The 13,133-nt window shown below is 30.9% G+C and overlaps 4 protein-coding genes and 1 non-coding gene across 5 annotated transcripts; all 5 read right to left on the bottom strand.

The window, feature by feature from the left end:
- Positions 1–686: 686 nt before the first annotated feature.
- Positions 687–1,773, bottom strand: PHYBLDRAFT_167754 (hypothetical protein; the record flags this gene model as incomplete). The annotated part of the gene is made up of 5 exons (XM_018435715.1): positions 687–845; positions 916–1,070; positions 1,130–1,199; positions 1,268–1,396; positions 1,453–1,773. 5 exons carry the CDS (start codon positions 1,771–1,773, stop codon positions 687–689), a joined length of 834 nt encoding a protein of 277 aa, XP_018292381.1.
- A 2,668-nt stretch (positions 1,774–4,441) lies between these two features.
- PHYBLDRAFT_144786 (hypothetical protein) lies at positions 4,442–5,187 on the bottom strand (the record flags this gene model as incomplete). The annotated part of the gene is made up of 3 exons (XM_018431288.1): positions 4,442–4,587; positions 4,940–5,012; positions 5,086–5,187. 3 exons carry the CDS (start codon positions 5,185–5,187, stop codon positions 4,442–4,444), a joined length of 321 nt encoding a protein of 106 aa, XP_018292380.1.
- Positions 4,951–5,022, bottom strand: PHYBLDRAFT_t117. Its single transcript has one exon. It is a non-coding gene; the product is annotated as a tRNA-Asp (tRNA).
- Positions 5,188–8,679: 3,492 nt separating the features above from the next.
- PHYBLDRAFT_167753 (hypothetical protein) lies at positions 8,680–9,677 on the bottom strand (the record flags this gene model as incomplete). The annotated part of the gene is made up of 4 exons (XM_018435714.1): positions 8,680–8,758; positions 8,993–9,017; positions 9,119–9,170; positions 9,531–9,677. 4 exons carry the CDS (start codon positions 9,675–9,677, stop codon positions 8,680–8,682), a joined length of 303 nt encoding a protein of 100 aa, XP_018292379.1.
- A 481-nt stretch (positions 9,678–10,158) lies between these two features.
- Positions 10,159–12,778, bottom strand: PHYBLDRAFT_167752 (hypothetical protein; the record flags this gene model as incomplete). Its single annotated transcript, XM_018435713.1, has 9 exons — positions 10,159–10,188; positions 10,431–10,439; positions 10,538–10,590; positions 10,764–10,828; positions 11,069–11,252; positions 11,748–12,143; positions 12,220–12,273; positions 12,351–12,471; positions 12,542–12,778. The coding sequence occupies 9 exons, from the start codon at positions 12,776–12,778 to the stop codon at positions 10,159–10,161; spliced, it is 1,149 nt and encodes a 382-aa protein (XP_018292378.1).
- Positions 12,779–13,133: the final 355 nt, after the last annotated feature.

Raw genomic sequence — 13,133 nt, 5'->3', positions numbered from 1 at the left:
TATGCATAAAATGCAAAGTGGGACGCAAAAACGCCTTGTCATTCCACTGCCTAGAAAAGTAGTCACATAAAAATAAATAAATAAATACAGTGCTATATAATATAAATATAAATAATTATAATACAAGTTTTTTTGACTGTAAAAAGGTTTATCTTTATTTATCTCTTTATTTTTATTAAGTTTTAATATTACTTCTTTATTAAGTATTTAAAAGAGCAATAGTAAATTATATTACCAGTTTTTTTTTAACTATTAACAAATAGTAAAGACCATTATTTATTTCTCTTGCTTTTATCAATAATATAAAAGACAAAATACTTGTATATTTAATGCCCAACATTTATTATTTTTTTAGCCTTTATTACATATTCTTGCTAATATTGATATTATAATTTCCAATAAAAAAAACGAGGATAAAACAATCAGGGTTATATAATTAAATAATTACTTTGTATATATATTTTTTCTATTAATTGGCTTTAAAATAAAATAAAATAAAATAAAATAATAATTTATTATTTTGATTTTTGATTTTGTCTTTTTCTTTTTCCTTTTATTTATATATTAATTGCTTCTCATCTTGACAATACTGCCTGATTATATTTTACCACTTCACCCCACATCATTCAACACAATCAATAAAAATCATTAAAGTACTATATTCACTTTGTAAACAAAATAACGATTTATTGATGGCATGTGTGAATCCAAGCAGCAACACGTGCCTTTTTCTCATTTGATAACTCAGTGTTTCTCAAAATAATTGGATAGACAGAATTGCCAATGACGTCTGGTCCCTTGTTAGCAAGTCTCTGTTTCTTCAAAACAGTAAAGTATTCATCCACCTGCATTATAATATAAATACTTTTGAGTTAGAAGTATTAAAAAAAATAACTTTTACCATGAGAGCCTTACCAAGGGATGTCTATTTCTAGGAGTATATCTAGTTTTATTTTTCTCCTCATCTGACTCAATATCAGACAACATGTCATAGTCCAGAAGGTCAACGACAGTCTTACCAAACTTAGACTCAAGGTTTGCCTTGTCAGCTAAATGAATTGCCTTGTAGTCTGCAAGAATCTGAAAAAAAGTTAAAATAGTTTACACAAAAACTGTTGACTATACTTACATTTCTCTTTCTGGACCGGCGTCGAGAAATCTGATTTTGTCGAGCTATCTTTTCTGGCAAAGCTTTTACCCTTTGAAGCATATACAAAATATGTCTTCAGGTTTTCTCTTCCACAACTGCAGACGAAACAGACTTTACTTCAGCTTGCTGATGTGTGTAGCTCTGCACTACATCAGCAATGGGACGGTTGGATGTTGAGAAGGCGCCCTCATTGACCGTTACTGACATTGTTGCCAGAACTGCTCGTGTTTGAGAACGGATCAATCTCTGCAAAATATAATGTAAGTAACTTTGCAATATTCTATTACTAGTATATATCCTACCAAAACTGTTGGAAGGCGGCACTTTATATATTCTCCTGTAGTAAGAGTCTGACCGATGGGACTATGGTTCGAATTGTTATTCTGGCCATTGGTTGCTCCCATGTTGTGGTAAACCTTCTCCAGAAGTGAATGAGATTCATTCAGTCGGGTGCTCATGGTGGACAAAGTGGACAGGACAGTACCATCTAGCTCTGTGCTAACTGTCAAGCTGGGAAGAATTTCCCGTTGTCTTGTGCTTGCTGCTGTCCCAGTGGTTTGTTGAACAGACTTTTTTGTAGTCGTCTTTTTCGTTTTTTTGGATTGCTGCGTATTAGAAGACATGAATTGAGATATTTAAGGCTAATGAAAGTAATGGAAACAATGTGAATACTTTAATAATTAGAGTTGGGTTTCTTTAAAATAATAAAATAAATCAAAACATATGTAAAGGTAGAAAGTAAGGCACCAAAAGATTATTTTTCTGATGATGCTCTTTATAGCATTTTGATCTCTATATTATACTTTTCTTTATAAGCCGACTTGGAAAGGCATTTGTAATAGCTTACATCCATTACAAAGATGTGAGAGATTATGGTTTAGTACGTAATGTCTTGTCTCAATTGGGATGGGTTGAATGACTTTCAATTTGCTCCATTGATTCTATCAGTTTCTCAGGGTCAACGGTCATAAAATTATAATTTTGAATTTCCCCGTTTTTTTTTTAATTTTTTCTTTCTTCTTCTTTACTTCTTTCTTAATGTCTAACATGGTAAGCATCAACTCACATCAAAGTTTCAAGACCTAATCATCTTGTTGTTTTTATTCTAGCATGATACACTATGCTTTAAACCACCAAGTCCTTCTTAACTGCCTCAAAAGTAATGATAAAAAGGTAATAAAAATATACTTGAATATTTATTCACAATTTATGTATCAATTATTCTGCTTAGATTTTTCTGGCCCGTTAACAAAGACATATACCTTGGGAGGGTTTACAAAATGGTATGTTGTATAAATATTAACGTACACCTTCAAGATACAACTTGTATTTATTATTTTTCTTATGTATACTATACACTTTATAGTCACTGGTCTTTATCTTGGTCCTCTTTTTTTGATTATATACCGACTCTTATTCTCTACAGACAGACAAGTAAGTAAATAATCATTCTACTTCTTTATATGTAATTCTAATGAAAAGAAATTATTTTATAGATAATATCTCCATTTCCCGCATGCTGTCTCTTCTATTGTATTGAATAATTGGTAAGCAAAAAATAGTCTGATACTCTTTATTTCATTCTAATAAAAGATTATATTTTATAGACAATGTCATTGTATTTTCTGTTTGTCAACTCTTCTGTTTTCTGAACTGTCTGGTAAGCAAACCATAGTCTTATTTACTTTGCATCGTACTAACAAAATTTATTATTTTTATAGACAATAATACTATAATTGAGACATTTAACTAAAACATTGATATATATATCTTTATGTCAAAGACATCTATCTGTTCTCGTGTTTAACTTTATTGTAAGTACATTCATATTTTTTAAATAATCTGTTGCTCTCAAATAAATATACGTAGAACATTCTTTCTAATCCATTCTATAATTATCTTTTATAAAAGTAAACAAACAAGCCAAGAAGGCGTGCCGCAGCAAGCAATGGAATACAGTAGGGGTCAATTGCACCAGGGGTGGACCAATAGATATACGAAAGGAATAATACAATATCTACTAAAATAAATGACGGCATCATGAATGTGATGTTTCTACCCAATTGCAACAGGAGATGATTAGTGATGTAGACGAATAGAAATAGCTAGAAACAATAAGAAATTTTTTTCAAACCAATAAAAACCTTTAAAATGATCCATAAACCTCTAAATCTTGACTAAATCTTGACCAAATCTCTTCTTTAACAACCCATATATAGTAATAAAAAGATGTTGAATGTTATGCACTGTATTTAAAAAAAACCCAAAACCAATATAAAATGAAAAATCTGCAGTCTGACAAAAGTGTGTCTATATTTTCATGACCAAAATATATCATATATAAGTATATAACACTTTTTCTTTTTGCGTTCCTAAAATTCAGTATACTAATTGTATTCATTTAGCTCACAAATTTTAAAAAATTGGCATCATAAATTCCAATTGAATTCATGCTGAATTTTATTCATTCAGACAGTATTTGGTCAAGATTTAGTATACTGAATTGGCCCTCCTTTTGCAGTGTACTTGAGTGTAGTCAAAGATGAATAATCATTTCAAAAACTATATAAGGTAACCCAAATCAAATAATAAAAATCATCTTTTTATCCTCTCTCTTATTTGCTTACTTTTGTGTTATTAAAGCTTGACTAATTCGACTACATTTACAGTGAATTGAAAGATAGCCTATATCAGGAACTGTCAAGTCTCAACTGGGTGTATCTTTCTATTATTTTAACTTGTATAAGTTTTGGTAATAGATTACCACCAACTAGGACATTGCAAATAAATAGGAACAGATAGAAATATAGAGAATTGAATCCTTTTTATTGATATAAATCTTGGAGTATTTATATAGATTTCTTAAAAGTGAAACTATCTAATCTCATTATTTTACCCAAGACATATTGGTTTTACATTTATGGATGGCAATATAATATGTCTTGATTAACAAAAAGGAGAACCAATCTATATAACATTGAGGGCACATGTTAAAAGAAATAACCAATTAGATACCTGACTAAAGACTTTCTATCTATGATGTCAACTCTGACAGAACAACACATTGGAAGAACTGTCAGAGTTGACATTGGTGAACAAAATCGGTAGTTATAAGCAACCAGTAAGAGTTGACTTTTTAGGATAAAAGATCTTGACTTTGCTAATTGGTCTTTCATATATGATTTAGATGTTTAAAATGCTATTCTTTTAGTCAGAAATCAATTATTATTTTGTATAAATAGTCAAGAAATATATTTAATAAAAAACATCTTGATTCTATCTAAAAACTATTCATAAACTTGACGATCTCCAGTGGTCTTGATTCTGCAACTTAGTTACAAGTGCCAGAAAAGAAATACCGGATCGAGACTTAGCAGAACAATCCAGATCAAAAACGACAATAATGTCCTTCCTGATCTGGGATGGTCTTCCTTTTACTATAGCAAAGTCAAAAGGTCAAACCCACTGGGAATCGGAGAGTATATGTAAAATCGAAGAGAGGATAAAAGATACTTTTTATTGATAGGAATTGAATTGTCTTATATAGTTTTCTAAACTAATACTGCGCATTATCCGCAGTAAACTATTATACTCTATTTAATTACAAGAGAAGTCCTTTTACTGCGGTTGATGCTCAGAAGATGTTACTGTGGTTAATCTTTACAAGACATTACTGCAGTTCGTTATCTATGAGGTATCTTTGACACACAGAACTGCTGCGGTCAATTATCCCGATTTCTCGGATTCATCAAAATAATATCTGACAATAACACAAAAAATTCATATCACGCATAGCAAAACTCTCCGACCGGGAATTGAACCCGGGTCTCCCGCGTGACAGGCGGGGATACTCACCACTATACTATCGAAGATTTATGTTGTGTCACGTGTGTTGCAAAAAACTAAGCCGTTGATTAGTTTCTGGTGAGGGATACCGGACGGTGGATTCCTTCGGTGATTTGGTCTGGCAGTGAGCCATGACGGGCGGTACCGGACTCGTGGGCATTGACGTCGATGGTGAGTCGACCGAGTGACATGTCTCAAGGGACAAGAGTGGTCCCCCCAGGTTTCTTAGGAAATCTTGCTCCTGATACCTCTATACCCAAATTCCTTAATATAATCCTGTTTCTTAAAATTAAAATACCCATCTACATCGTCACCTCAGAAACACCTGTCACCCACTAAAAACATTATACCTCTTTCCCCTAATTTTATACACTTCTTTATTGCCAACATTTATTTTACACTATTTTTTATTACATTTTATTAGATTCTATTATTATACTATTATTATATTTTTTTACTTTACTTTACTATATAGTTATTATATAATTACTTTACTTCTATTCTACCTCACTATATTTTTACTTTATCTTTATTCAATTATTATATTTTTACTATACTTTTATTTTACTCTCTATAATTTTCTATTCTACTTCTACTATTAACACCAGTTACATGTAGTAAAAATTTTCACTTGACTTTCTTTTTCTCAAAAAATTATTTTAACTAAAACTTTTTATTTATAAAAGGAACAATCTTTTCAATCAATAAAATCATCATTCTATCCTTGATCTTATTTATTTTTGTCTGTTATTATCATTATTTTTCATTCATACACAGTGTCCTTGTTCTTTGGAGTGTTGTCTATCAATTTTGATATATTTCGTTTCTCTGTTTTCTCTTTTCTGTCTTTCTCAGACTTTGTCATTATCACAATTTCCATTTTAATCTTCTCCCTATTTTTTCCTACCTGTCTGTCACCAATTTTTACCTGTAAAATTACCCATTCTCTTCTATTCTTATTGTATTTTTTTTCTTATATTTTATCATTCATATTACATTCATATGCCAAGTGACACTGTTACAATTCACAACAAACAAACACATTACGCGTCAATTGTTGTCACGTGTGTTGTAGACAAATTAGGCGTTTGGCCATGTCATGGTATCTAATACTGAAAGGTCAGTCTGCTTGGTAGGTTTGTCCAGCGGTTTGTCATAATGTGTCATCCCAGTTATGAGAGGCTGACGTCAATGGTTTGTTGATGTGGTGCTGTGCCCTCAGTAGTAAGAGGAGAATTTTTCTATGCACAGGAAAAACCTCGTTTCTGTTCCCTGTTCTTTCTACACACAATACTTTTTCTTTTCTCTTGTTAACATATTCGTCTATATTGTATCTATTCGAAATCATGGTCCCCTATGCTAGTAACATTCCTCTTCTACAATACACATAATTCATCTTGCCAACATCTTCATGCAATATCAGTACCTTTATTATTATATTTTTACTGTATTTTTATTCATATATTTTATCCTTGCCGTATCGATTATTCATCATTCTATTTTTACTATCTTTATTTTTCTAAACTTCTATTATCAACTTAAAATCCTGTTGACTATAAAAAGAGAAGCAAACTCAACTCAATAAATCATTCAATTCAGTTTCAGTATCTTTTTCTTGTTTTCTTCTCTTTGTAGTCTATACCATCTTGTGACATGACATATTGGTTCTTTGGTTTTAGAAAGGTTGTTTGTCAGTTTTGGTCTCCTCGTCAATTATTATTTTTCTGTTTTGTCATTTTCTTTTCATATACCTTTCTCTCCCTTTCAATTTTAATAACGATTCTATTGATTGTTCTCTCTTTTCTTACCTGTCAACTATTACTACTTGCTGCCTTTTGCTGTATCCATCTTCTGTTCTATTTTATTATCACTGTATTTTATTTGTCAAGTGATCCATTACAATTTACAATAAATCTAACACATCACACTGGATAAATAGGGTAATTTCATCTGGATCAAATGTACCAAAAATGTAGATGATTGAGCCGATATCATCGCAATTTTTGTGATATATCATTTTGAGCAATGATACAATATCATCTATGGTGCTGATGTGGTATTTCAGATACGAAACAATAGAAAAATAAAATATTTCATAATAGAGACGTAAAGAAATACTTTGAGACTGTATATAAGTTGTCTTTATTCATAAATAAAAAGTGTCCCTTTTTATAAGAAAATACAATCTGCTCTTGTCATTACGTCTTAGTTTCTTAAGGCTTTCTTCCTTTACTATATTTGGTTATTAGAGTGTATTTACTGCTTAACTAGTGTTGGTGTTACAATTATGACATCAAGTCATAAATTGTACTTCTTTAGCTCTTAGCTATTCTTTTCTCTTTTATACTAGAGCTTTAGGACTTCCTACTAAATTAGCTCCATATCAATCTGACACAGTTTACCCGGCAGTATGATATAATTATCTTAACAATCTTTAAGATATTATCTACAGTACTAACTGTAATAATTATTGGGCTGATTACTTAATCATTTATATAAATTTTATACTGACAAGATGATAGCTATTACGCTATCCCAATATGAATATGTTTGTTGTAAATGAGTATTGACTACTGCTGTAATTGAAAATAAGTCTGAAGGAAATAATATAAGGCCTCAGCTATTCCAGTCAAAGGTGTCTACCGATTACTTTATTATTTAACACACAGGTTTAGCATGCATGATAGTGATTATATTTCATATGATGATATCACCATAATATGGGATATATCAGTGGATTATTATAAGCATAATTATAACTCATAAACACATTTACTTTCGATGTTAATACTTCATTGGGACTACACACATTTATATAATTGATCATATATTAATTATCCCAAGATCACGTTGCTCTGATTAAGGCTCAGATAGGATCGATTACCTGACCCCAGTCATATAATTTTCCCAATCCAAAACAATATAAATAGCAGTAATAGTTCAGTGTAGGAACCTGGTCAAACTTTGATACAAAATCTTTCTCAATAAACAAAACCTACACAAGTTCTCACGAATCTTCGTTCCTAATTTCAAATCTTGAATTCTTCCTCTTAAAAACTTCTTCAACTTCAACCACCACAACAATGTTCTTATATGTGATAAATCCAACATCCGAGTGTCTGGATTACCACAGCTGATGCATATCATCATAACAAGGAGTACATGAAAACCCAATGTAGAATGATTGTCAGTCTGCAAACTATGGAAACTAAATAAATATTGTAGTTACGCTTTACTTCTATCGAGTCTATCTCTTTATGTGTTATATTTTAAGGTCTATAAAGAGCTAGCGTCCCATATTATTATTTTTACCGGGTTTTTTTATTGACTGCAGAAATGCTTTAAAAACTATAAAAGAGATAATTGTAGGTTTTTTACAATATAAAGAAATGATGATAGTTGGTTTTTTATACATGCTCAAAGTAATGAAACTAGGTTTTTTATACACACAAAAGCAATGAAACTAGGTTTTTTTACAATAGAAAAGAGAAATAAAGCATGGGTAGATTTTTATAAACAAGCCTTTTTGGTTTGTTTATTTATTTTACTTTTATTTATTTATCTTTTGGAAAAACATTGAGTTATACATTTTTTGTTCAATTTTGTTTTATTTGATAGGAAAATCTTTTCTAGATAAAAATCCTAATTTCGCGACAGTTTTGATACTATAGCTATTATAATTGCTAATACTTCTTGCTCGCTATATATAATTTAAAGCCTTTCAGGAGTAGACATGGAATACATACTTTAATAGCAGGAATGCTATTAAAAAATGATTAATAGAAAAGAAGAATTAGTAAATGATTTAAATTGAAATTTCTTCATAAATACTTACAAGGCGGAGAAGACTTGACATAAAATTGATATAAACATGTTCTTCAGAATTATCAAGACAATACCAGTAGTCTTTGAATAGAGATACATTCTAAAAATGAATAATTATTAATATTGCACGTAGTAAAGACATATTTATTAAATATATTGTAGTTAACTTACCAAATATTACTGATTATATGTCTTCCTGCATAATATCAGACATAACTAATAAATTGTAATAGAAATATATATATATTTATGAGGAAGACAAAAGAATAATTTGAATTTTTTAAGAAAAAAACTTACTATCATATTCGATTAAGAGATGATGAGACTCAATAGAAATGAGTAGCAATGGCTAGACAAACAATATGATGAGTAACAAAGATCTGTAAGAGAATGATATCTTGTCTTGATATATCAGACATAGTATAGCCAAACAAAGAGTCACATATTTGGTATTGAGCTACGCTAATATTAGGGGGACAACATTTTCAGGATGGGGCACTACCTTTTTGATAGGAAACATTGTTTTGATTTTACCAGACCACAAATTGTGACTTGCTGTCCAGTATCAAATAATTATATCTGGTCTCTAAGGATTCATACTTATCATAATAAAGATACTTTTATACAAGGCAGGATAATAGCTTTTTCTACGCTTCTTTCCTCTATGTAATTATGTTTTTTTCTTCTCCACTCATGCGTATTAGCTCACTAAATTGCTCCCAAACTTTGTGCATTCATCAAACTGTCTCCAGGCATATATCTCTCCTTCTTTAGGAGGCACGACCTGTTTTTGGGCAAAATGATAATAAAAAATCTTCTCATATAAAAAAATAACTTTGACTAAATATAAAAGCATTGTTTTATATATATAACTCTATACTTAAAGTTTTATACTATATGTAATAAATTAACTGATATATATATAGAATAATAAAAAACTATCTAACATATTACTTCAAGACATTATATCCTAATAGAAAATGTCATGCCCTACTCTGGAAACATCATGCCCTACCCTGGAAACGTTGTGCCCTACCCTGAAAATGTCGTGCCCCTCCCTTATATGTCTGAGTTTATATTTTAGTCAAAATGGCATTCCCCACCTGGAAACATCATCCCCCAAAAGTCACAACTTTTCATATCTTGCCTATTGAAAAAATACCTTATAAAATTTGAAATTTCTTTACTAAATACTTTATTAGGCTTATAATATCCTTTAATGTAATAAACATTACCTTTTGTTAATATTTATTTAAGATAAACACTAATAAAAACTGCTAAATCTTCTTCAGAAAAGAAAAACAAAGTCGCAAAAATGTCTGAGAATACATATAGTATTAATTAATCTTGCATATAAAAAAGTATATCTAATAATTATAGAATAAATGTAGTTTACATTAAAAAAAATATATATTAGATAAAGTGGCAGCTACTTAGAGTCATAATTAATAGTTAAACACTAATAAGTTTACTTCTTACTATAATTATGATATAATATTATAAGGCAAAGAAGCAAAAATAGAATCAACTTATTATACAAAAATAGTAACTAAAATTGAGTATTTGTAAGATATAAGATATATTTGGCTCCCGTTAACAAATCACATACCTGTGACTGCTAATGAGTCATATTTTTATGATTTAACTTGAGATATAAATCATATGTTTTTATTTTGTGTGATTTAAGTGGAAAAGATTATAATCCATATAATTTACATTTTTTTCAAAAACTTTCATAATGGATATAAAGATAATGAAGCCTTTTATGCCTAAGAAAGTTTGCATAGAAGTTAAGCGAATATATATTTACAAAATTCATGTTTTTATTTATTCTGTAAAAACTCTTTCTATCATTTCCTTACAACATGTATATGAGATATTTTATCAAAAATACAAAAAAATGAAAAATATTCATATAAGACCAAAAAAAGTTTTTAATTACATATATTCAGATAACATATAAATCCAGTAAAAGTTTCATAGAAAACAAATGAGAAAAAAGTGATTCTACAAGCAAATACAATATTTTATTTTATTGAAAAAAAGCAAATTTTTGAGATATTTCGTTAGTTTTCTCATGATCGACCCTTTCAATTCAACTAAAAATCCTAGAACCCATACATATATTTATACACTACTTGGATCCAAAGTTATAGAGAGCCAAGACTTGAATTGATGAAATAAATAGATGAAAATGCATAATATAACATATTCAAAGATAGTTTGGCTCTATCTGTGTAACATCACCTCACATTTATGCTTTTTAATTCGCTGGATATATGTGTAACTCGTAGGGTAAAGTACTTCCCACAAATGATTTCTATGAAAAAACAGAGTGGAGAGTCATTTAACCCACAAGTGATAGATAGCTTATGTTGACGCAAAGAAACAGATTGATAAGATTTATAAAGGTAAAAAAAAGATTGTCTAGCTAATAAAATATAAGAGTAAATGAGTATATAAATAATAAGTCATCTAGCTAATGAAGTATAAAGAAAAATATAATAAAAATAAAAGAAAAAAAGAAGAAAAAAAGATTATGTTATAGTGAGATCAACATGTTCCTCTTGATTGAAAAGAAAAGAAAACATTGCATTTCTACAATTATACTTATTGAACTCTTTAAACTTGTTCCAGTAAGTATCAAAGTTGTTGAGAATCTGGTTTCTGACATAACCCAAAAAGAATAACTCAGGAATAATTGACCATTTCCTTGAGACATTGCAGGAGAGGTGTACTGTTGTCCAGTGGTTATTGTTAACATGATTGAAAATCAGAGATTGTTGATGTTTTTATATGTTTTTGGGAAGGGTGAAGGGAAGGAACGATACGGAAGGGGTGCTGGGGTTGTCTGAGTAGACGCAGACTGGTTGCTTATAGGTGTCCACAGCTAGTTGAGCACAGTCGGGTGTGCTAAACCACATACTTGCATCTAAACACGCTGGGATGAAGTTGGAGTTAGAGTTGGGGTTGGTGATACAGAGATCAGAACCATGCTTTATAATGTCTTCTAATTGCTTGACATCGGTTCCAAACGTGCTGGCATAAATGCTGCTGTATTTTGGAAGGGTAGCAAGCATATATCTTTTCACAAGAGGGAACTTTTCTTGATCTTTATAGATCAAATGGGCAAGGACCCAAAAGCCACACCATCCATCAGCAGTAGGATTAAACCCACCCTTAACGTCATCAACTATCTCATGAGAGACAGGAAAACTGGGCTGGAATTTAACCCTCTTGCCAACAGAGGTGTGATAGTCATATTGGTAATCTTCTTGAGCTGTAGCGGGTCTTTTAAACCCTATTTCTTTTGTGGCATCGACTAAAGAGCATATAAGTATACAACAATATTTCTCTTTATGGATTCAATTACACTGAAAAATGAGAAAGAATATTACCTGGGTCGAGAGGCTCTTTTTTAATTTGTTTTATTTTGTTTTTGGTAGCATCGACTAAAAAATGTATGTAAATATATGACAAAATTCTTTTTCATAAACTCAATTATATGTAAAATAAAAAAGCATCTTACTTAGGTTGAGAGGCTCTTTTTTGCTTTTGTTTTGTTTTTTGTTGTTTTTTGTTTTTTGTGCAGCTGCAGGCTTTCCATCTCTTGTTCTAGCTCTTAACCTAACCATTGCCTTAAGGCCAGCCTAGTATTTCAAGATACATATTAGTACTTTGTTATGTTATATTTTTTTATCTTATATGACCAGATGAAACACTGATCTTCCTCCAGTTTGCCTGACCAAAGTCTTTGGGAAGGTATTTGGGACGTGCATCACCCTTTCTTCTACCAGGATATTTAATTTTTTCTGGGGCTTGAAAGTTAATCAAAGGGTGTCCAGTTTTGCCTTCGAATTCAGAAGTAACCTTCTTGATCTTTTGAAGGAGGTTGGTCACTTGCTGGCTGCCCCCACAAGAGCGAAACAGAGTCTCAAGCTTTACAATCTCTTGCATCCACTCTTCTGGCCTCCCGGCAATTACATGCACTGTACAACTTTCTTCGAAAGATGTCTCTTTTAGAACAGGGTTTATGATTCATCTTTCAGGAACATCATCAAGGGTGAGCTCCCTTCCAGCTGGCAGCAAGTGTCTGCAGGGCAAGCCGAACTCAAACCTGTTTTTGCAATAACAAAATTGATTGTCTCTATTGATCAAGCGAAGTTCTTGATCAATAACAAGCAATGCTCTCTTAGAGACTTTCATAAAAAGCCTGGAAAGCTGCTTGTTGCGGCCAACCAAGACATCAACAGTTGTCAATTCCCTGATTTTTATAGTATTGAAGTCTCTTTCAAGCCTGTCTACATAGGAG

The sequence above is a fragment of the Phycomyces blakesleeanus genome, assembly GCF_001638985.1.
Source record: "Phycomyces blakesleeanus NRRL 1555(-) unplaced genomic scaffold PHYBLscaffold_9, whole genome shotgun sequence".
In the NCBI taxonomy this organism is placed as follows: Eukaryota; Fungi; Mucoromycota; class Mucoromycetes; order Mucorales; family Phycomycetaceae; genus Phycomyces; species Phycomyces blakesleeanus.
The sequence above is the reverse complement of the archived record's forward strand: the minus strand, read 5'-3'. Positions and strand labels throughout refer to the sequence as shown.